Source organism: Cyprinodon tularosa, unplaced genomic scaffold (assembly GCF_016077235.1).
Source record: "Cyprinodon tularosa strain WSP-4 unplaced genomic scaffold, ASM1607723v1 ctg665, whole genome shotgun sequence".
In the NCBI taxonomy this organism is placed as follows: Eukaryota; Metazoa; Chordata; class Actinopteri; order Cyprinodontiformes; family Cyprinodontidae; genus Cyprinodon; species Cyprinodon tularosa.
The window spans coordinates 343,568-368,550 of NW_024039413.1; the positions used below are offsets into that span (position 1 = coordinate 343,568).

The 24,983-nt window shown below is 40.3% G+C and overlaps 1 protein-coding gene across 2 annotated transcripts in view; it reads right to left on the reverse strand.

Annotated features, from left to right (window-relative positions):
• LOC119771331 (inactive rhomboid protein 2-like) overlaps positions 1–23,826 on the reverse strand; it is a 30,127-nt gene extending 6,301 nt beyond the window's left edge. Inside the window, exons 1-16 of one of the 2 annotated variants that reach the window (XM_038267200.1) lie at positions 23,655–23,826; positions 19,385–19,536; positions 17,195–17,378; positions 16,895–17,116; positions 14,226–14,348; positions 14,029–14,138; positions 13,620–13,835; positions 12,039–12,150; positions 10,224–10,298; positions 9,596–9,757; positions 8,483–8,568; positions 7,068–7,131; positions 6,840–6,934; positions 3,510–3,585; positions 3,324–3,424; positions 2,925–3,078 (exon numbers count right to left, since the gene is read on the reverse strand). In XM_038267200.1, the coding sequence (XP_038123128.1) occupies positions 2,925–3,078; positions 3,324–3,424; positions 3,510–3,585; positions 6,840–6,934; positions 7,068–7,131; positions 8,483–8,568; positions 9,596–9,757; positions 10,224–10,298; positions 12,039–12,150; positions 13,620–13,835; positions 14,029–14,138; positions 14,226–14,348; positions 16,895–17,116; positions 17,195–17,378; positions 19,385–19,536; positions 23,655–23,789 (2,067 nt within the window). In that variant the 5' untranslated portion in view covers positions 23,790–23,826. Of the gene's footprint in view, positions 1–2,924; positions 3,079–3,323; positions 3,425–3,509; positions 3,586–6,839; positions 6,935–7,067; positions 7,132–8,482; positions 8,569–9,595; positions 9,758–10,223; positions 10,299–12,038; positions 12,151–13,619; positions 13,839–14,028; positions 14,139–14,225; positions 14,349–16,894; positions 17,117–17,194; positions 17,379–19,384; positions 19,537–23,654 lie in introns of both variants that reach the window. The other variant, XM_038267199.1, reaches the window with a different exon arrangement.
• Between the last annotated feature and the right edge of the window lie 1,157 nt (positions 23,827–24,983).

Here is a 24,983-nt window from a genome sequence, read left to right on the forward strand (position 1 = left end):
CTTGGGGTTAATTTGTTGGACCATAGGGGAGCACCAGACAAGTCTGAGCTGTGCTACGATTGTGTTTATTTAAACAGAGTATAAGTAATCCCATTCATCAAGTACTGTGGCCTCTGTTAACCCACAAAAAGGCATTAGGCTAATCTCCTAATAAGGAAAGTGGTCTTTCCAACCTCATATGTGTATAAACCTGGTAATTAAGACTTGATTTACCCGTGCAGAGAAGTCAGCCACTGGTGAACATGGTGAACATGGCTACAGCTGATCACTTTCTCTCACACTTTAATCTCGTGTGCAAAGAGGAAGGCTTCCCCTTTCTATCAGCTCACCTGACGGGACGATTTGGAGGAGGATTAACCTGAAATCCTAAAATATTTGTTACTTGGGTTCCTACAGCATAAGGCAAGTTAAATTCAAGACTTTTTAAGACTTTTTAATGCCACTTGAAATAAAAATTGAAGACCAAATTCACAAGAAACACAAGAAAAACCTGCTTGCGACAACTTAACCCAAAGGTTTATTTTAACATAAACCACTGCACTAATGTTTCAAATGTTGAAAAGCTTCCCATACAGGAAGAAAGCTAAAAACACACAAATGACAGATATATTTGAACAATTATTTAACTAAATTCACAAACAAAAAGTCTTTTTTGCAGCTATTTTTCTTTGTATGTTTGATTTGGTGATAAGTGGAGGCGTTGCAGAGACAAGGGTGGAACTAAACGGAGAAATACCGGCTGTTTCTCTGTAACTCCATTTTGACGCTTTGTGTTTCGTGCTTCGCATGTGCGAAGCATTAAAATTGTCAATTTTAATGTTTTATTTAGATTACAAAAAAAAAATAAAAAAAATAATCCTATTTATGATGTTTTAAAAATTAAGACCTACGAAAGACTGATTTAAGACATTTTAATACCAATTAAGGCCTTAGTTTTATTTTGAAGAATTCAATGCCTTTTAAGACTTTTTAAGGACCCGTAGGAACCCTGTAATGAAGGGTTCGGGGGGGGGTTATCTTCTCTGATTTGCAATGATCAATATCCACCATTAAAATTACCATTATGGATTATAATTACCATCAAACTTGGGGAAAAAAAGCCACAGTGGTGACGCTGCTTCTTTGCTTCAGTTAAACACCTACAATCCGGAGCTGCATCGCAATCATTGCCGCATGACCAAACTAATACAACATGACATTGTAATGTTCAATTATGTTGTTTTTGTTTGTAGCTACAATTATTGTGGCAATGAGCATTTTTTGAATTTAATCAGGTGAGATGATAATAATATGCATGATGAGTTGCGTGAAATAACATTTTTTTTTTCAACTATTCCAAAAAAGTAAAAAAAAAAAAAAAATCCATTGGACTTTGTTTCCAAGTTTGAAGATGCTTCTCTTCCCATCCAGGAACTTTTTTTAACTCAAATGTCAGAAATAGTGTTGAGCTTGAGGTTTTATACGGTAGCCCAACAAAGTCTTGTTTAGGCTTAGAAACCTGCAGACTGAAACAGATGAACTGGCCCAGCCCTTTGGAATGTGAGTGGTTTGGTTTCTTTTCTTAGCCTGCCCCTTACCTGTCTATGGCCGTTTCTCAATATGCGTACTTGTGCGTTCTCGTGTGCTCGTGAAACGTCATCATTCTCAGCACTAGTACTGTTCCAATTCCCAAGAACAGAAGGCAGAGAACGGAGAACAGAGAACTCTTTTCTGTTGCTGTTGTTATGTTACATTATACTTTTAAGTGTCATTATATGGTCCATTTACCGATTTAATGTGTAAGTTTAAAAACAAATTTCCGAAGTTGTCAGGACCGTGGCAACCAGCGCTCTTCTGAGGCTAACGTTAGCCCGTCTGCAGCAGCCCTCTCTATGCATAGCCATATGTGAAGGACCTCTGGCTCTGATGGAGACTTCTTTGTTTTATTTGGCAAAATGTTCTTTTGATTTGTGTTTATCTGACTGTGTTCATTATTATTCCCCCACTAAATAAAGGGGGGGACATTAAAGGAAATTGTTCGCCTGGCTCAATAGGCGAGGTCTTCTGGTCTTCTGATCTATCCTTGTGCAAAGGTTCATTGTTAGAATCAGAATCAAGTTTTTTGCCAAGTTTGCACTTACAACGAATTTTACTTGGTGTTGGTGGCACAGACACATTTTATATGTATATATATATATATATATATATATATATATATATATATATATATATATATTTATTTATTTTTTTTTTTCCACCAATTGAAATGTTTTATTAAACAGATAAATGGAGGCAGAAGATGTCTTTCAGTCATCAATGCTCACATTCAGAGACACACAGGAGCTTTTTCAAGCTGGGCACCGTTTCATTCACAACACCTGTCCCATCAACCAGGAATCAGAAATACTTTAATAATCCCAGGGAGGGATTACTTTAGTTACATTACTCCATCTGTAATAGAGTGACTATAGGACCAGTTTGATAGAACATTATTTCATACAATATATATAATTAGGGGGTCTCCGCTCCATCTCGCCATCAGTTTGGGGTCCTTGGCCTGGAAAACGATGAAGACCCCTGATTTAGAGACTATTAATAACAGGAGGTGAGATGCAGCTCCAGATGAATGTGCTGATATCCATACTTTATGTTCTTTTCAAGAACGTACTTGGTGAGAACACGAGTCCAAACTTGAGTTCTTGAATTGAGAAACGGCTCAAGTCACTTACATGTTTGGAAAGCCTTTTTCTTAACCAATTAATAGGATCAGGATGTGAAAACCATTCATTTCATTTACTCAGATTATCTTTTTTGTCTGATATCAAAATTAGTTTCATGATCTGAACCAATTAAGTGTAACAAGAGAACAAACTTAGCAGGAATCTGGAAGGGGAGAGATATAATGCTGAAAACGCCTTTAACTGTTAGCCTGTGCGTGAACTTACCTCTGCTCTGTAGGGCAGGAATAAGGCGGAGGCGAGGTTACCGGTGATGCCACTGAAGATGTAGATGATGGAGATACGCGCCCATCCTGCCAACTTCTCCAGGTCTCTCAGTATGGTCATCTGGAACACCACTGACACCACACAGTGAAGGAGCCTTAACATACAAACACAGGGAGGAAGTTAAGCTCATTGCCTCTGTTCACTCGTTCATTTTAAAGAGCTAAACCGCTCCATATCAGCTCTGAGTATTATGTTGCTCACATGAGCTAACTGCTTTCCTCCTTATTTGGTCTGAATCCAAGTTATAATTTATTGAAATCAATAAAACTCATGCTTTAGTTGCATATAGTTAAATAACTCTTTAAGCATGTATCTAAATAGAGATATTGGTGGTCTCACCCAGCATGGAGGAAGAGGGATAGCCACAGTCGGTAGAGCTGATCAGGAACCTCTGGATTTAGGAAGGGCAGCAAACCGCAGACATCATCCAGACAGTGGACCTGGGTCAGAACAGAGAGATTAGAAACTCAGAGTTACATCAAAACCTGCAGAGAAACGGTCCAAATGCAAACACACTGAGACTACCTGTGAGCAGAGAGTGGCCTCCTCATGGAAGTAACCATGCATGAAATCGCAGTACTCTCTGGTGGTGATCTCACATCTAGAGCAGGGACAGACAAGATGGTAGAGTTATAAAGGTACAAACAGACACCACCCAAAAAAAACAACAAAACACAGATCAGCTGGGTGCAGATTTCCGTTTTTAACGTCTGGTTTGTTTTCCGGTTTGTCGAGATGATCGAGAGAAACAGAACCAGCTGACTGGATATCAGTTTTGATTGAATCAGCAGCTGGCTAGCTAGAGTGGTAAGGCAACCGTCCCGCTGGGGGGAATAAGCTGCCAGTGTGGGTCGTTAGGAAACACCCTTCACGCTAATGCCTTCTTTGGGAAGTGGCGGCCTAGAGGTTAGGACATAGAGCTTGGAATCAAGAGGTTCTGAGTTCAGGCCCCACACCGACAGACTGCCACCCTGTGTCCCTGAGCAAACCCCACGCTGCCCCTGCAGCGACGCACAATGGAAGCCCACTGAGGTTAAATGCAAAGAGAATATTTTGTTTCCTTGTTTCCCTGCGACTGCGAATCACAGTGGGCCTCAGCAGATGGCCGCTCACACTGAGCCTGGTTCTGCTGGAGGTTTCTTCCTGTTCAAAGGGAGTTTTTCTTCTCCACTGTCGCTACAAGCATGCTTGGTGTGAGGGATTGCTGAAGAGTCAATGAGTCCATGCAATCAGCTGGTAGTCAGCTTAGATAGAAAATAGAATCAATTTGACTGGATGATCTGGTGAACTGTTAAGTGCCTCGAGAGGACGTGTTGGGAATTAGCGCTATAGAAATAAATTGAATAGACTCCTAGCAAAATCCCCTCCAACTTCCTGCCAACTCCACCCTTTCACTGAATTATAGGATCTGACCAGGAGACGATGCTTCTCTTTAGATCTTAATGTCCACAAATCATGACAGAAATAATATTTTAGTACAAAGACTGATGTTTAAAAATTAATTGTAGTGGACCAGCCAAGGAGCCATCAAGGAAAGTGGGGAAACTGAATGTCTACTACAGTATGGGCCGGATTTATCAAGATCCAACTTTGCGTGCAGTAATTTGTGCTCGCAAACTGGAATTTTGCGCGAAGGGCTGAACCATGGTTTGCGGGTGATTTAACAAGAGTGATTGCGTAACTGGTGGCAGGTGCAAAACTGTTGGAGACACCCTATTTAAATGATGGTTTTGCGCGTTTTGTGGTTTGCGGCAAAGTAGTTCGTAGTTTGTACAAACTAGTGCATTAAGAAATTTAAATCTTACAGTGACACCCCCACCCCTCAAAAAAAAAAAATAATAATAATATATATATATATATTTTAGGTTTGTCCTGATCCGATCCACGTATTGGATCGGACGCCGATATTGGCAAAAAAATGCGTATCGGCAAAGCATGTTAAAATGCCGATCCAGTTTAAAAAAAAAAAAAATCCGGTCCGTATTTTCCAGTTTCGCCGATTGAAACAATCCATTCCACTATTTTGCACCAATGTTCCCCGAATCCGGTCCGTATTTTCCAGAATACCTTCCAAACACCCACAGGTCTTTTTGGGTCTGTCTCCCGGCCTAACCATTAAAACAGGTGAATTGGAAGATAGCTGAGAAAATGTCAGCCGTGTGGGATTATTTTATCCTGCACGATGTGTAGATGGAGACTAGGTGTGGAGGACATTGGGGAGTATAAGGCATTTTTGTGTAACTATTATTTGCACTGATTTTTTTAAAGCACTGTCTTTTTTCAAGAGTAGAGTCCTGATTCTAAGTTAATAGAATATTTTCCACTCTTGTCTGTTTTGCATTTTTAATAAAACTTACAGTAATACTTGCACCTTTAACTATTTACGGTTTTACTGCTCACTGTGCAATTTCAGATTGCTATTCATAATTTTGTCCAGTTTGTGTTTATCTCTTAATAAACAGGTGAGTTTGTTGTTACCAAGCAGTGTGTTTTATTCAATCTCACCTAATTTAGCTGGCTAGATGTTATCAAGAGTACTAAAACCCTTTTCAACATGAGTCTTACAACTAAGGCTAAATACTTTAACTTAAACTTAAATACATGCTCGGATAGGCTGGTTTCGGCCAGTATCGGTATCGGATTGGAAGTCCAAAAACAATATCGGTATCGGATCGGAAGTACAAAAACCTGGATCGGGACATCTCTAATATATATATATATATATATATATATATATAAAAACTTTGGCAACCTTTATTCCCTAAGGTGGTATGTGGCTGAATTTCTACTTCACTGCAGTAAAAAAAAAAAAAAAAAAAAAAAACAGGTGTTTTGTATTGGCCTGTAGAAAAATGCACATACGAAATGGCTCACAAGAAGTGACTGTGGATGAGATGACTGTGCGTACGCATCCCCGCAGCATTGGCATGTTGCTCCACAGGCGCAGAGGTCGGGGTTCTCCGGTAGGGCGTCAGGGCGACATGGCATTTAGAACTTCAGACAGCACTTCTGAAAAACGAGATTGGGAGATCCCAGCTCTCGCTGCAACCGTACGCTGGAATGACCCAGATGCAAAAAAGTGCAATGTTGCAAGGAGTTTTGTGATATCTGGTATTGCGTGGGTCCTCCTTGTGGCTGGCTCCAAATCCATTCAGAGTTCCCCCAGCAGCTCCAAAATGGCAATGCTGGATAAACGACATGTTTTGATGATCGTTTCCTCGTTCATTCCAAAAACATTCACATGGAGTGAAAAAATGCGTTCTCTGCGTCTCCTTGCTTCATTTCCATGTCTCCTTCTTGTGACAATAACCGCTGCCATGTGTGCGCAATTACGCATACAGACCATTTGCACCTTCTTTTGAAACGTGTTAAATATAGAGTCAGATACCGTTAGCAAAATTGCTTTCAGGTTTGATAAATCACTTTGCGAGTGCTAAATTAATATATTTACATGTTCTCCTCCCACAAGACGCACTTTTGCGTGTAAACGCACCATATTGCATATTCATTGCAGAAAAAGTACTAAATGGATAAGAGGCGCTATTTAGCACGTTTTAAAGACCAAATCCTTTTAGCACGCTGTTGATAGATCAGTTTGTACATTTTTTAGCGTGCACAGTAAAATAGCTCACGTTTTTATACACGCAAACCTTTGATAGATCCGGCCCTCTGTGTTTATTATATATACTGAACCCACAGGATGGTACCAGATACTGTGTTGTTTGGTAAGAATAGCTGTACCGTTACCCCTGACATCCGGGATTCTGTTTCTACTCCACATGTCGCAGCAACAGTGGGGTAGTCAAGTGACTAAATGAATAAAGAACAAAAAGTATTTCTGCAAATCATTCCCACCTGCCCTTGGTGCCTATGCAGCAGGGCCGCCCTTTAATAGTACAGTCCATGTGTCTGTAGCCTGTGCTGTTCCACGTCCTGGGTAATGTGCAGACCTGCCAAAGGATGTGATCACAAACTGTTTAGTGTGTCCTCTGAAGCACTCAAGAAGCAAATAACTGGATTCAAATCAAACATTGAACAATAATAAATTAGGGGAGAGTAGAAACTAGTAGCATGTCTGCTCACCGGCCACTGGGTGATGTCATCTGGCCACGTATGAGGCGACTGGGAGGCTGGCTCTTCACACACTCTAATCAGCAGATAAAAAACACAGTGACAAGAGACAAAAGTTAGGCAGTGAACAAATAGGAGCAATATTTATGCTTGTTTAGCGTGTTTTAAGAGAAAAGTTCCAAACTAAATATTTAGTCAGTTAAAAAATTTGTAAGCAAGCTAAATATTTATTTTCTAAACTAAATATTTAGTTTGTTGCTAAATAAATGTTTAGCTTCAAACTAAATATTTAGTTTTTTTGTTGTTTTTTTTTTTATAAAAAATTTGCTCCACACTAGATGTTTATTAAACAACATAGATATTTAATTTGCAAATTAAATATTTAGCTAGCACCCAGCTAGATAAGTATTTAGTTAGCTGGGTGCTAGCTTAATATTTAATTTGCAAATTAAGTATTTAGCTGGCACTAAGCTAGATAAGTATTTAGTTAGCTTGGCGCTAGCTTAATATCTAATTCGCAAATTAAGTATTTAGCTAGCACCAAGCTAGATAAGTATTTAGTTAGCTTGGTGCTAGCTAAATATTTAATTTGCAAATTAAGTATTTAGCTAGCACCAAGGTAGATAAGTATTTAGTTAGCTTGGTGCTAGCTTAATATTTAATTTGCAAATTAAGTATTTAGCTAGCACCCAGCTAGATAAGTATTTAGTTAGCTTGGTGCTAGCTTAATATTTAATTTGCAAATTAAGTATTTAGCTAGCACCAAGCTAGATAAGTATTTAGTTAGCTTGGTGCTAGCTTAATATTTAATTTGCAAATTAAGTATTTAGCTAGCACCAAGGTAGATAAGTATTTAGTTAGCTTGGTGCTAGCTTAATATTTAATTTGCAAATTAAGTATTTAGATAGCACCAAGCTAGATAAGTATTTTGTTAGCTTGGCGCTAGCTTAATATTTAATTTGCAAATTAAGTATTTAGCTAGCACCAAGCTAGATAAGTATTTAGTTAGCTTGGGGCTAGCTTCATATTTAATTTGCAAATTAAATATTTAGCTAGCACCAAGCTAGATAAGTATTTAGTTAGCTTGGTGCTAGCTTAATATTTAATTTGCAAATTAAGTATTTCCTACACACAAATTATTTATTTAACAAACTATGTTTTTATTTTGGAAAATAAATATTTAGCTTGCAGACATTTTTAGTCATTTTTAAATGACAATCTAAATAGTGAGTTTGGAACTTTGATTTTTATAAATTAATGAATGATAAAGTGAAAAAAATTACCCTCTTATTGTTCCCTTAAAACAGGCTTAATAAAAAAAAAAAAAAAAATTGCTTTTTGTTTTTGGCTGCCCAACTTTACAAATGGCACCCTGTAACTTTACTGAGTATTTAGTGATTCTGCGGGACGACGTCTCCTGTCCTCACCTTGGATCCTGGTGACACACGGACCCAGAAGACCTGTTGATGTCCACACTCTCATTGGTCCATTTCTGAAAGGTGGCCAGTGTTTCCTGTATGAAAAAATGTCAACGTTTAACAGGATAACAAGGAATTCTACACACAACGTTTATCTGTGGACTGATTCTGATATTTATGTGTTCGCAATCAATCAACCAACATTTAGACCTAAATGCCTGGAAGAATCTTTTTAAACCTCCTGGGTAGCAGTGGGCTGCTATTGTGCAGCGCTTGGGGAGCAGTGTGGGGTTAAGGGTTTTTGGACCCAGAGTGGAAGTCTGTGGGAGTGGGTTTCAAACTCACAACCTCAGGATTCCAAGCCCCATGCGCTAACCACTACGCCGCCACTCCTTGTTTTGCCTGAAGAAGACGGCATTTCCCATGAGGACCAGCATGGTGAAGACCAAAGCTTGGTAAATCCTGATCTCCAGGTCACCTGCAGTCAGATTGGACTACATTTCTATGTCCGGTGGCTGTGACCGATGGACGACAATGAGGTAATGAATCTAACTGTGGCGAAGATTGTTATACGACGATGTTGAAAATAAGAAATATTTAACTTTAACTTTTCTGCCATATTCCTGCATCATCGCCTCCCTCCCTCAGGACTAATGTTCTGACGAGTTTAGAGCCTCGAAACAAATAAATATAATGTAATATTCGATAGCTGCACAGTAAACACACTAGGGCTGCAACTAACGATTATTTAATCGATTAATCTGTCGCTTATTTTTTAAATTAAAAGTCGGATAGCCAAAGGCTCGTTAAAGAAGAATTTCTACAAAATTAAACCAGGAGAAACTAAAATACTTCCATGTGTGGAGTTCTGGAAAGAGCAGATTGACAGATGAAAAAGATTTTCATCTTAAATGCAAAATGTTTACAGATTATTTTTACAACGCTAGTATAACTACTGCTCTATAAGCTACAGGCATGAATTAGAGTCTCTTTACTCCAGTTAATAATTAATCAACCAATCCTAACAGTAGAGCCATACATCAGTGCAGGTAGTTTTTCTACCTCTGAAGCTGCATGTTAGTTTGTCTGAAACAGGGAGGATTTTTGAGGAAGATAAACTACCGAGCAGTCGCTACTGAGGGTTTGCACACATCCAGAGTCGTCATTCTGAATGCAACAACCAGACTCTCTTTCCAGATCTTTGTCTTTCTGGATCATAGCGACTATCTGCACGTCCCGTCGGATACATGGAGAGAACTTGGCCCCGAGGTGGATTAGAGCCTCCTGGAAGATAGAAGGGATAATAATTAGATTCAGAGTCAGAAAAAGCTTTAACCCTTCAGAGGGTCAAAACTTTAAGCCAATAGTATTATTGGAATCAAGGACAAGACCTCATTACCTTTGTAACATTTAAAAAATATGGATATTTTGATGGATAAAATGAATGTCAATGTAATAAGAAATGCCAACTTTCCCGAATATATTAAGAAAAATAACAAAAGTGCTTCTAGAAGGAATTAATGAAAAAAATAAACATTAATGCTGATTCTGGCAATTACATTTTGTAGTTTATAAACCTAAATATTTATAAGGGGTATGTAAGTGAGGTTTAAACAGTTTTAAAGATGCAAAGCAAACTAATGCAACCGGAGCATTTTCAAGCATTGTAATATTTCTCAGTGCTAAAATTCGTATCATCAGCGACGACTTCAGGCCTCCATCTAACGCAGCGCTGGCGAGGCAGACTCACAGAGCTCGGTCCGATCCAGAAGTTCTCTTGTTGGATAAACTTCACACTTTCATAAATGCCTTTGTTCTTTAGTACCTACAGAGGGCGGCAGAGAGGCACAGTTAACCAGGGGGGATGGAAAGGTTTGGTTGTACAGGTGCTGGTCATAAAATTAGAATATCATGAAAAAGTAGATTGATTTCAGTAATTCCATTTAAAAAGTGAAACTTGTATATTATATTCATACATTACATACAAACTCATATATTTCAGATGTTTATTTTGTTTAATTTTGATGATTACAAATGACAACAAATGAAAATCTCAAATTCATCATATCAGAAAATTAGAATATTACTGAAGACCAATAAAAACAAAGGATTTATAGAAATGTTGGCCAACTGAAAAGTATGAACATGAAAAGTATGAGCATGTACAGCACTCAGTATTTAGTTGGGCCTCCTTTGGCCTGTATTACTGCAGCAATGCGGCGTGGCATGGAGTCGATCAGTCTGTGGCACTGCTCAGGTGTTATGATAGCCCAGGTTGCTCTAATAGGGGCTTTTAGCTCTTCTGAATTGTTGGGTCTGGTGTATTGCATCTTCTTCTTCACAATACCCCATAGATTTTCTATGGGGTTAAGGTCAGGAGAGTTTGCTGGCCAATTAAGAACAGGGATACCATGGTCCTTCAACCAGGTACTGGTAGCTTTGGCACTGTGTGCAGGTGCCAAGTCCTGTTGGAAAATGAAATCTGCATCTCCAAAAAGTTGGTCAGCTGCAGGAAGCATGAAGTGCTCTAAAACTTCCTGGTATGTGGCTGCGTTGACCCTGGACCTCAGAAAACACAATGGACCAACACCAGCAGATGACATGGCACCCCAAACCATCACTGACTGTGGAAACTTTACACTGGACTTCAAGCAACGTGGATGAAGTGCCTCTCTTCTTTTCCTCCAGACTCTGGGACCTTGATTTCCAAAGGAAATGCAAAATTTACTTTCATCAGAGAACATGACTTTGGACCACTCACCAGCAGTCCAGTCCTGTTTCTCTTTAGCCCAGGCAAGACGCTTCTGACGCTGTCTGTGGTTCAAGAGTGGCTTGACACAAGGAATGCGACAGCAGAAACCCATGTCTTTCATACGTCTGTGTGTGGTGGTTCTTGAAGCACTCACTCCAGCTGCAGTCCACTCTTTGTGAATCTCCCCCACATTTTTGAATGGGTTTTGTTTCACAATCCTCTCCAGGGTGCGGTTATCTCTCTTGCTTGTACACTTTTTTCGACCACATCTTTTCCTTCCCTTCGCCTCTCTATTAATGTGCTTGGACACTGAGCTCTGTGAACAGCCAGCCTCTTTAGCGATGACCTTTTGTGTCTTGCCCTCCTTGTGCAAGGTGTCGATGGTCGTCTTTTGGACAACTGTCAAGTCAGCAGTCTTCCCCATGATTGTGTAGCCTATAGAACTAGACTGAAAGACCATTTAAAGGCTTTTGCAGGTGGTTTGAGTTAATTAGCTGATTAGAGTGTGGAACCAGGGGCCATCAATTTTGAACCTTTTCACAATATTCTAATTTTCTGATATGATGAATTTGAGATTTTCATTTGTTGTCATTTGTAATCTTCAAAATTAAACAAAATAAACATCTGAAATATATGAGTTTGTATGTAATGTATGAATATAATATACAAGTTTCACTTTTTAAATGGAATTACTGAAATCAATCTACTTTTTCATGATATTCTAATTTTATGACCAGCACCTGTAGTTCAACACAAAGGGAGACGTCTGAGTAAAAGCTCTACAGGACAACTAGAGGTTAAAGATTCACCCACCAGTTCTGTTTTGGAGTGCTGTGAAAACCCCACAGGGGCAAAACCATAGGTGCAGCAGGACAGCAGCGTGATGAGTATGTGGACAAATGTTATCCAGTAGGTAAAGTAGGGCCTGAAAACACACAAGAAAAAACAGCTTTAATCACTTTTAATCAACTGTAATGAGCGACAACAAGCTGACAACAAGCTGACAACAAGCTGACGGGTCGTTTCACATTTCAGGAGGAAATAACTGAACTTTAACAAACACACTGGACAAAGATTTAAGGCTTTAGTTTATTTAAGGCTGATTTTTTTTTTTTTTTTTACAAAAACAAGATTTAAAAATTCTAACTGATTAAGATATGATTTTTTTTTTTAAATCTTTAAATATACATATTATAGAGACATGATTGAACTAAACTTATCATTTTATGCTTTTTAATATATAATCCTTTTATTTTTCAATATGTCACTTCTATTCTTCTATTCTCTTTAACTTTTAGTGTTCCCTAGATGCCACAGCAACATACTTTATAATATATAAATAACTACTTTAAAACAACATTGTCTCACTGAAAAACTGAGAATCTAACTTAATTTTTATTAAAATTATTTAATATTCCTTGATTTTAGAAGGAGTAGATTTGAAATCTCTTATTGCAGTGCTGCCAGGTGCACAATAAGAAAATTTATAACAGTTTAAAACAAAAAACAAATCTTTAACTTATTTTTAGTACTTAAATACTCATTTTATTGGCATGCTAACTTGTTTCAAGTAATTTCTCACTTTTTTATAAACCTTTTTTCCAGTTAGTGCTCTAGTGATGCCGTTACAATTTTTCCAATTTCTAAATATGAGATTCTTAATTTCTAGCTTCTCCTTTCCAGCATTGCCTCCAATATTGTCTATGGATGCGTTCACACTGCAGGCCTTGATGCTCGATTCCGATATCTTTTTGAAATCCGATTTTTTTATCTTGCCGTTCGCATTTCCAAATGTATGGGACCTGTAAGTGATCTCCTTTTTTAACTGCATTCATACAACTTAAGTGTCCCGCATTCACAGTAGAGGATGCAATGATGTTACAAGCCAGCGGGCTTCGTCTTTATGAAAGTAAACATGGATGTCATGCTTGTTAGAGAACATCTAGCGATCTTTCCAAACCTTAAAAACTCAATCTTTTCAAGATGGTTAAAAAAAACTACTGCTCTCCGCATCCTCGTCCGCCATGGTGTTTGTTTTTCTTGCCACTTCTGTGTAGCAAGAAGCAGAATAGTGACCTATGTGGGTTACTAATGGCGATCAGGTCTGATGAATGCGACCTGGCCGTTCAGACACAGTTCGCATTTGAAAAGATCAGATTCGGATTCGGGACCCCAGAGCCAAGTGGCCTGGGTCACACTGGAAAAAACACACTGTGTTGTTCAGACTGTCATTAAAAAGATCAGATCCAGGTCACACATGGGCAAAAAAGTGGGATTTGGGTCACTTCAGGCTGCAGCGTGAACGTAGCTTAAGTCTGTGTTTTTTTTTGTTTCAAACATCTTATTAATCATTCATGTAATGCAATTAATCTGAAATTAAAATTAAGATCTGACCTTTTGCTCTGGAAGTCGTCCAGCTGCTTCTGGACGTTGCTGCTAAGGCTGCGTCGGTAGTTTCGGTTCAACCACTTCCCCACCACGCCCATGCCATAGTGTCGCTTCTTTTTGTCAAACGCAAAATGCTTGACTTGAGAAGCGATGCGTCGGCCGCGGTGAGGGGGGGCCTTTTCAGGCACTGGGGTGGGGGTCTTCATCCTTGCTTCGTCCTTACTGCTGATGGACAGAAACAGTGTAAAGGTGGCTTATAAGCCTTAGTAAAAAAAAAAAAAAAAAAAAGATATAATCCATACAAATGATTGACTTTCAAAATGCAGGTTTTATTTTTTACCTTAAACTGTTGAGGGTTTGAAAATCTCTATTTATTTATTTATGCTGTACAAACAAAAACAGCTGACTGACTCACAGGCTGAGGAACTTCTGGTCCAGCTGCTCGTTGGACGCAAGAGAGGCCGACATGGGAGGGGATTCAAACACGTCGTCAGCCATGGAGTACATCTCCTCATGAGCATCGACCTACACATCCAAAACCAGGAAGTTAAAGAAGCTCTGCGTCGCTTACAGAGGCTGCTTGATGTGGCAGAGGGGATGGTGGCGGCTGACCTTGCTGAAGAAAAGTGAGGAAGACATGTCTCCTGAGTCTACAGTGTCCTCCTCCATCCAGCTGGGCCTCATGAAGCTCCTCCTGGGGACGCTGCGAACAGAGCCTGCCAACCCACTACGGCCCTAAAGGAAAAGCAAAGCACTGATGCTTTCTTCTGGTATAAGGAAGGAGCTCGTGTCGTAGGTGAGAGAGAAGAGACAAAGCTTAGCAGGGCTGGGCGATATTATCACCATATATTTGGGCTATATTGCGATACACATAACTTTTGGTTTTAAATGTAATTTTATTTCATTTTAACCAACTAAAAGCTTTTCACTAATAATTCTGCCACATTCTGCCTTTGGGTGTCAGTATTAGACCTTTAACAAGATCCCAGCAATGCAACAGGAAAAAAAAAGCAAAAACACGCAATATTAAATCAGGGTTCCTACAGCATAAGGCAAGTTAAATTCAAGACTTTTTAAGACTTTTTAATGCCACTTAAAAGAAAAATTTAAGACCAAATTCTCAAGAAACACCAGAAAAACCTGCTTGCGACAACTTAACCCAAAGGTTTATTTTAACATAAACCACTGCACTAATGTTTCAAATGTTGAAAAGCTTCCCATACAGAAAGCTAAAAACACACAAATGACAGATATATTTGAACAATTATTTAACTGAATTCACAAACTTTGTTTTAGCAGGGAACAAAACAAATCAGTTTTAAAGCCCCAACATAACCAGTGCTAAGTCTTTTTTGCAGCTATTTTTCTTTGTATGGTTTTCTTAGTATGTTTGATTTGGTGATAAGTGGAGGCGTTGCAGAGACAAGGGTGGAACTAAACTGAGAAATACCGGCTGTTTCTCTGTAACTCCATTTTGACGCTTTGTGTTTCGTGCTTCGCATGTGCGACTCCACTGCCTTAATTCTACGGTGGCCCTGAAGTGCAAACTGCAACTACAAATCTAAAAGCGCAACTACATTAAGGAAAACACAATTACATTAACCTACCGGAAAAGGTAGGTACCAGTGGGAAACATGAGACATCGCTGATTGGACGACGGCGCCGTTTGACCCTTGAACCGGAAGTCATTCTGCCTGCGTTTGAAAACATGGATATTGTCGGCGCCCCAAACATAGCTGCCGTTATCCAGGAATATTTTGAATCAGGACACACGTACGAGGTGATACTGGATATGCTCAAGACTAATCACGAAATTTCAGTTAGTTTGCGTACACTGAAGACACACTTAAAAGAAGCTGGACTGTTCAGACCACACAACTTCCGGTTCAAGGGTCAAACGGCGCCGTCGTCCAATCAGTGATGTCTCATGTTTCCCACTGGTACCTGCCTTTTCCGGTAGGCTAATGTAATTGTGTTTTCCTTAATGTAGTTGCACTTTTAGATTTGTAGTTTTAGTTTGCACTTCAGGGCCACCGAAGAATTCCCATCGTTCTGAGCTTGAATGACTTCTTGCACTAAATCCACTGAGCCTCATGTATGTTCCCTGGTTTTAGCCATGGAGAAAACTCTTGGCTGGAGACAATTTTGGTTCCATTTACACTTGCTCATATTTTCCAGACAAAAAGTTAATGGTGCATCTCCCAAATGTCCCGGCCGCAACAACGCTTTATTGGTTCCGCTATCGGGACGGAACCAATGATGGAGAGCCGTTTTTTTCAAATAAAAAAACAAAAAAAAATTGTCAATTTTAATGTTTTATTTAGATTACAAAAATAAATCGTAATAAAAATAATCCTATTTATGATGTTTTAAAAATTAAGACCTACGAAAGACTGATTTAAGACATTTTAATACCAATTAAGGCCTTAGTTTTATTTTGAAGAATTCAATGCCTTTTAAGACTTTTCAAGGACCCGCTGGAACCCTGTAATTAAAATGCTAAATAAAAAAGGGCTTTTTTGTGCATAATAAAAAAAAAAAACTGCAGGATGAAAACAGAAATTGACCCAAAATTACTAGAACAAAACTGGAAATACTTTCCTAAAACTAGAGCATTATCAGAGCATCTCCAGACTTTTAGCACTGATCTTTACGTGCTGGGAATTTAATAGAAGAGTTATAAACTTTAGAACGCTGCAAAGTTTAGAGAACTCCTGCAAAACCTTTGAACAAGACCTCATCACATCACATGTATTAGTGCGTCTAACAAAAACATTTAAATAACATAATAAATAGCGTCTGATTTCCCTGGGATCGCTTTTTCAAACAACGACGCCGACGCCATCGGCTTACAACATTCTTCATTGTGCAGCGGATTTCTTTTTAGGTGGTGGAATAAATTATATTTATGTTATTTAATTTAAATTTGTTTTTTAGTGGCACGCCTTACAAATCAGCGCCTTTACTTTGACATCATCGCCGTTAAATCCACTGTGATATTGTTCAGTTGAAACACCTGATGTTGCCATATTTTGTTTACTGGTTGCTGTAGCGTGCATCCGTGCAACACGGAAAATGACAATGTTTGGAGGAGGGGCTTATGAAGCATTTAAAGTGTGTGGGGGGAAAAATTCTCAGTGAAATAGATGCAGACGGCTAAATGTTATGTGAATTTGTATTTGATGGCTGCGATAGAGTCATTTTAACTATTGTGCGTGGGAAAACTTTAGATACATCGAGTGTATCCGATATATCGCCCACCCCTGAGCTGGATGGCTCACCCTCAGCAGGTTGGAAGCAGCTCTGATGCTCATCCGGGCCACAGACTCCCTCTTCCGTCTGGGGAAGCGGCTGTATCCGGAGCGCTGGCTGGTGAAGGAGCTCAGTGAGGCGACTCCGGGCGTGAAGGGCCCCCCGTGGGTTGTGTGAGGGGTTCTGGGTAAACCACCGTCCATCTCGTCTGGGTAACGGAAAGCCCTGCCTCGTGCCAGGGGGTCAACGATCTAAATGAGAACACAGAAATAGCTTTAAACCCAAAAAAGTCCTGTTTGAGTCTATCCAGGTGATGAAAGCCGGCCTACCCTTGGCAGCCTGCTGGTGGCCGGAGAGTCTGGATTCTGGTCCAGTGTGGAGGCCGTCTCTGGTTCCCTGTACTGGGCCTTTAGCCTGCCGTAGCGCTGACTGCAGTGGCGCAGGCTCTTCCTGTGCCATACCTGCTGCTTCGTCTCACAGTCCTCACCAACGCCGAACCACTCAGCGGCATTTCTGAGGAGCACAACAGAGAACAAATATAATAATTATCTTTTTACTGATGAACCACCTGTTCCTGAGCACAGTCAGTCAGCTGGCTGAAAGGAGCCGACTACATGTGAACAAACAAGGCTTCCCATCACTCCTGTTAAGCTTAAACTGTTCATCCTGATCTAGCAGCTGATAGATGGATATACTGCTGATAGCTTGTAGCTGCAGTTTATTAAGAGTATATTCAATTCTATTCAGTTTATTTCTATAGTGCCAATTCACAACACGTCATCCCGAGTCACTTTCCAGTTCACCGGATCATCCAGTCATACTGATTCAAACCAGCTGATTGCATCGACTCATTGACTCTTCAGCAATCCCTCACACTAAGCATGCGTTTAGCGACAGTGGAGAGGAAAAACTCCCTTTGAACTAGGGCTGAAACGATTAATCGAGTAACTCGAGTAATTCGATTACAAAAAATCCTCGAGGAAATTTATCTGCCTCGAAGCTTCGCTAAATTTATTGTATTGTAATAAGCAATGCTGTTAAATACGCAGCACACTGGTCTAGCTGGAGGGTTTTTGTGTTGCACAACGCTACCACTTCCGTTAGCGCCTGGAGCGCTTGTGCTAAGTTTGTAGCTATGGAGGGAACCGGAGAATGCTCAGAAGGAGAACCCCGAAAGCGACAAAAAATGTCCAAAGTTTGGGAACATTTTAGGCTAAACAGAAAGGACAACACAGCGCAATGCATCCACTGCAAAGCAGAATTGGCGTACCACAACAGCACGACATCAATGTTGCAGCATCTGAAGAGAAAACACCCGCTACATGCATCCAACTCGTACACGGTTGCCAACAGGTAACGTTTATGTTCTCTTTGCTAACTACGTTGTATGATAATCTGCCATGTTATAGATGTAAATTGAGGCACATTATTTTGCTAACGTTACATCTAAACATAGCGGTTACTTAACCGGGTGTAGTGTAAATTGTATGTGAGGGTGGAACTGAGAAATTATGCAGGACTTAAGATTTGCCAATAGTTTATTTTATAAATTTTTTTTATCCGATTACTCGATTAATCGTAAGAATAATCAATAGATTACTCGATTACTAAAATATCCATTTACAACAGCCCTACTTTGAACAGGAAGAAACCTCCAGCAGAACCAGGCTCAGTGTGAGCGGCCATCTGCTGAGGCCCACTGGGGTTCAAGGAGACAGAGCCAGACATAGAAAAAATGACTGTAAAAGGCGGCCCCGTCCAGGAAACACACAGTCAGGCAGACGAGCTCCCAGAGAAACAGGACTACACTGAAAAACAGGCCAATCTTCAACATCTATAAACAAAAGTGTTGATGGCAGCAGCACTGCTAACATTTCTCTCCAGGATGGAGTCACAGCCAAACAGGAATAGATGAGGGGAAGCTACTATGATCTAATTAATTAGAAGCTAATTAATAAATTTTTATCAAACATACGTGACAATCAGCTCACAGTTCTGTATCAAGCATGTTTCTTTAATGATGTATTACAGTAATTGTATTTGTCATTATCTGTAAGGGGAAATCCATCCCTGAACATGTCACCAGTCCATCGCAGGGCAACACAGAGACAAACAGGACAAGGTTGGGACTGTGGCAGGAAGCCAGAGTACCTGGAGAGAACCCACACATGCACAGGGAGAACATGCAAACCCCATGCAGAAAGACCCTGGGCCGGGAATCGAACCCAGAACCTTCTTGCTGCAATGCACGTCCCATTAAATGGGACAAAATAAATCAATTGAGCAGTTTATCTCAAATCAGTCTAATTAATCTGTAGATGAATGACCTGTTATAGAAAAATAAGGAAAAGTCATAATGTCCAGTTTTTAGGTGGTGTATAATTACCAGCTACAAAACCAACGGATTTAATAACAATTCAGCTCTATGGGCTACATTTTTTTTATTTTTGGAAAGATTTCTCTGAATGCTGAGCGTTAATGTTAATGCTTTTTAAGGCCCCCAGCAGCGGCTTACTTACTTTCGGATGCTTTGGGATAAAGACGTTTGTCTTCCAAACTTGGGCCTTCTCTCTCTGGCTGAAAAGTTGCCATCTTCGCCTCCAGCCATGCTGTCGGATGTTGAACCAGGACCCCGGGCGCTCGCGCTCTTCTTCAGCGACGGCCGAAGAGGCTGACAGACAGAAAGGATGCAATAAGGGGTCAACACAGGTTGGAGGTTTCTGAAGGAAAAATCTCACCATGTCACAATTGTAAACATAACGATGAAATAAAAATCTTAATATTTACCGTACTAAATCAAATCAGAGATTTCACCACATAATTAGAAAACTAAAATCTGCGCAATAAAAAAATCTGAGGGATAAAAAATGGTTTGATTCTTCATGAACTGGCTCTTTCAATCAACCTATGATTACTAATGATTACGGAGAGTTTCAAGGTCATGCAGATAAACCCTATGCCGTGACGAGCAATGCAGCAAATCAACAATACGAGTTTAAAGCACATGCATGACTTCACATTACATTTGCGTTTTAACTGCACTACTTTAGGAAGTCGTTCAAGTGCAGCTTGCTCGATTGAACCCTGATCCACCCACTGCTTTGTGTAGCTGAAAGCTGTTGCTTGTGTTCTGTTCGTGGCGCCCAGAGGGATAAAATTAGCCCTCCTCTGCTCATTAACTGCCAGAGAGCTTTAAAATGTGCCGTTCTGAACGAGCACAACACAAGTTAAGGTTAAAGAAGCATAAAATGTGGAGTTTTAAACAGCCCATAGTTGGTGTCCTTTCTGGTCTGCTGACCCTGCATACTGAGAAGCAGCATCATAGTGCATGGAGGGAAGTAGCGTTTAAAAAGAAGCAGATATTTGGGAAGACAAATGTCACCTACAGAGAAACCGGGGTTTTTCCGCCTTCATTCTGAAATGTTTTCCTTTGTTTAGCTCCTGTGTGTGCGTTCGTGCATGTGTGCTTGTACTTACTGGACAGTGAGGACGTTTTTACCACATTTTACTAGTAAAGTGAGGACCTTTTACTTTGTGGCATGTCTTGAAGTGTTTCTAAAGTTTGGCGTCCTGCACCTGGAGCCACATACAGATAAATCCAGCAGCATCCTCCTATTTATATGAACTTAGTGAATGAGTAAGGGATTTTTTTTCATCTTTTTTTTTGTTTGCATTTCCACCACAATGATTTTAAGTTGGACGGATATTTCACCACTTTGCCATTTCTCAACATTAGCAGTTTTGGTCTCTTGCAGTTTCCATCTTAGTCAAGCTCCTGACACACCTTGAACATTTAGACCAGCGTGTGCCTGATGTACGAAAAATCTGGCACAAACACTGGAATAGGTTGGATAAGTTATGGACACGTTTAGTGTAAGTTATGAGCACGCAGAAAAACGCTGGCACACGTTGACATACGGCAAGTAGGTTGAGAAACTTTGAACATGCTAAAAATTTCCCGAAGTGTGCCATCGTATGCCATACATGGGCCATAAGTAACAGGTCAGTTATCCGATCGATGACACAGTGTCAGTTCCTCATAAGTTGTGTCGTCTAGCTTATCCAAAACCTCTGAGTAACTTGTTCATAACCAGGGCTCGATGTTAACCATCGCCTGATCGCCCGGGGCAAGTAGTTTCTATTGTTGGGAGAGTACAAATTTCACTGCATTTGCCCGCCGGGCAAGTGCAATGATCGCAAAAAAAAATTTATCACACAAAATTACTAAAAATCACAGACATTCAATGAAAACGACCCAGAAGCGTTGCCGGCGCCATTTTTGTTGTTTTGTACACATTCTCGCGTGATTTGAAAAAGGTTCGTGATTTGGAAAAGCCTATATTAGGAGCTATATTTATCAAACATTATACTGGGCAAGTAAAAGTTGTTTCTGGGCAAATTAAATGTGAAAGTCACTTGCCCTTTGTGCAAGTGGTAAAAATCCTTGACGTCAATCCCTGATAACTGATGCCTAACTTATCCAGAACTTCTCTCCAACGCATATCAAGGTATCTGACGTGTTCCAGACGAGCGCTGAACGCGTTTCTAACTTCCAGCTACTGTATAATGGCGTATTGGCAGCGTTTTGGTATAAAGGGGGTTCACAAGAGGAAACCGTCAGTTCTCCTCCAGACTTCATCCCCATCATAGGGTGAGAGAGAAGGTGAGTGATGGATCCTCCCTGCGTTCACGCCCACCACCAACACACTTCCTAGCAGACATGATGCTGAATCTGCTGTGATTGCAAACCTCTCTCTCTTTCTTTCTTTTTTGTTTTTTTTTGTTTTTGTGGACAGTAAACAGCAGTTAGGTTAATAATGAGATCAAAAACTTCATTATATGCACGTCACATCGCTGCTCCCCTCAGGAACAGGGATGGGCCTGAGGGGAGAAGCTTTAACTGATGCTTCATAATGCTGCCTTGCTTTATGCATAAGTTAGGCTGTTGCTGGACATAAGTTCTGGACTCGGTATGAATACTCTATGTATACGCCCAAAATTGAAAAAAAAAAAAATACATAGAAAGTTCAGCGTATGCCAGCGTTTTAGGAGATTCTGGGACGCCAGGCAGACGCTGGCTCAATCGGCACGGTGCGACAGGGCCCTCAGTTAAATAACACGCTGCGATCATTTTGCTCGTCTCTAATGTTGCTGCCATTTTCAAATATCCATTACTGTAAAAATGGCCATAGCTGCATATTGGTTATTTATGCTCCAGGTTCACAGTTTTTAAATTGTTAAAACTCTTTACAGTACAGTATTGTTTATTTTTTAACTATTCACTATAATGTTAATCTTAAACATTTTTCTAAGGACCACATTTGTGTGACCATTTTTTCTAACATCTTTTTGCTGCTGTAAACACCAGAATTTGCCCATTGTGGGACAATAAAGGGATTTTTTCTATTCTATTGTGCTGAACTTTGTCAGCTACCAAAAGGCCCAGTTAATCAGTGGAGATTTCGCCCAGATCGTGCTGAACTTTATTAAAGTATTTGTGAAGTCATTGGTTGGTAAACTGCTTTAAAAACTAGTAGCAAACAGTTATTTTCTTATTTTGAACAAGAATCTTTAAAAATAGAGACTGTTCTTCTTACATTTGAATATTTAAGGAATTCGCTCTGCCTTTCTTACCTTTCTTTCTTGAAATTCTCATAAATTTTTAGAAACTTGGTGTTTTGAACCTGTACGAACCAAGATATTCCCTGAATGTGTTTGCTGCTGTCACTACCCGATCCGTCCCGGAAGCACAATCCGTCCTGAGCATGCGTGAACAGAATAACTTCCAGGGAGGCAATACTTAGTATTCTTACTTTTTTTTATTCCTTTGTCTTTTTCCAGCAGGGGGTTCCTTTCAAATATTTTTGTATTTGCATAAATATTGCATATTCTAATAGTGAGAAAAAGCAAAACATTTAATAAATAGCCTTTTGGACGTTACTGTGAATGCTCTGAGCATGTCTAATGATGATGTGACGCAATACAATGGAGTGAATGTAAAACGTTTCCATTTCTTCTTTTTTTTATTTTTTTTTATACAGTGTATTTTAGCATTCTTTAATGTTTTAAAGGTACACTATGCAACCGGTGTTGATTTTCCAGCGAGGCTCCCCCCAGAGGGCGAAAGTAAAAGTGCACTGTCGTAAATATGCTCAGCTGTTCTCCTGGTTTCGCCGTCAAGCCAGGCGTGGTTGTTTTGAGCTTAGCAGACAGGCGAACGCAACGAATCACCATGTCTACTGCGGTAAGTGACTATTTTGTTCCAATTTTCGAGTTTGAAAATTCTCGCTGGTTCCGCCATGATAACTGCACAAATATCGCCACTGTGCTAGCAACGAGCATGCCTTTCACTGGGGGCGTGTAGCAGTTCTCGCCGTAAAGCAAGACCGACTCTCGTGATGCAGGAGACTTCTGAGCCTGTGGGTGCGGGCCGAGGGCTCCTACAATTGCAAGTACGGTATTTCCCCTACAGACCACCAGGGCGGCCGAGAAAACCTTTGTTCAACCTGAAATGACTCATTTAATCATCCAAAACATTATGGAACACATTAATTAACAGAAAAATGTTGCATAGTATGCCTTTAAGTGTATAAATAAGTATTTTCAGTACCGTTATTACGTAGATTTTCGGCGATTCGGATCTGGGATAGCTGAAATATTCAAGGCATCAAAAAAAATCTTCCCTTTTGAAAATACTTTATTAACACGGTGCTTCTTGCAAATGTTTAAAAATCATTAGGGATTTTTTTAACAAACGGTGTCAAGTGGTCCTGTAATGAGTGAGCCTACCTGTGTGGCGGGATCACTGGTCATGGTTTCGTTGGAGGGAGGAATAGCTATCTTAAGGCTGGGGGGTTTCTTGCTCTTTAGACGACTGTCCTTCTGTTCTCCGTTTGAAGGTTCCTCCCCGCCCTGAGAGTCCATCCTATCAAAGTGCTGCAATTAGAAAATAAAAAGTTAATTTGGTTAAAATGTTCTACTGTTGAACATCTTTATAGTTTCAGGAGAATAAGAGCGAGAATTTATGCGAGAATTTAAACAAAACAATCTATTCCAGATATTCCACCAACATAAACAAGCATTTAGCATTTAAAGCCAGGCGTTCACTGTTAGCCTCGTGAGACCATCCTGATCTCGCGAGCTTTCAAGGTTTCACTCGCAGATCAGTCTGGAGACTCTCCGTTAAAGAAAATTTGGAGCCGTTCACCAAACGAACGTCCAATCAGCGTTGGCTTTGAGGCGGGTTGAGGTGTGACGCAACGAGAAGCGCGACAGTTCAGTCTAAAGAACATGGCGGCTTCAGCCGATGAAACTAGCGTTAGCGTGGCTATCGAGCAAGTTTTATCGGAATAACAGAGTATTTCTTCACTGAAAGAAGAGCAAAACACTGCTCTGGAGGCTTTTCTCAGAGGAAAAGATGTTTTTGCTCTTCTCCCGACTGGTTTCGGCAAGAGTTTGATCTATCAATTGGCTCCTCTTCGTTGTCGCTCTGTTAGTACGTCATATGCTTCGTTGATCTGATAGGTTTATTTGGCCCGTCTATCACCAACATAGGCCAATCAGCTAACCAGTATTTTCGCCCCTTCCCAAAATTACTTCTACGGAAGGTTTGCTCCGCATATCCATCTGGCGGAGTCAGGTTAGGACACCGCACGATTTTTCGCCTTTTTGGGCAGATTTTTCCAGTCGTCCAAGGAATTTTTCAGTCGGACCAAGTTTCGGCCTCATGGTGCGTCATGTAGTGTACCGGTGGGTAACGAGGGGCGATCAGCCTCTAACGACCAACTCCCGATCAGGAATCGTGAGGTTAAGAGAAAATCAAACGTCTTTGAAGTTCAGTCGACCGTTGTGAGGTGTTTATGGTTAAATCCTGCTGTAGAAGCAGGACTACGAGCCGATTTACAAGAAACTCGAGCACTGCGCATGTGCAAACAAGGGATTGCTTTTTCTATGTCTGCTTCCGTCTCCTTGAACCCCAGTCGGCCTCAGCAGATGGCCGCTCACACTGAGCCTGGTTCTGCTGGAGGTTTCTTCCTGTTCAAAGGGAGTTTTTCTTCTCCAATGTTACTACAAGCATGCTTAGTGTGAGGGATTGCTGAAGAGTCAATGAGTCGATGC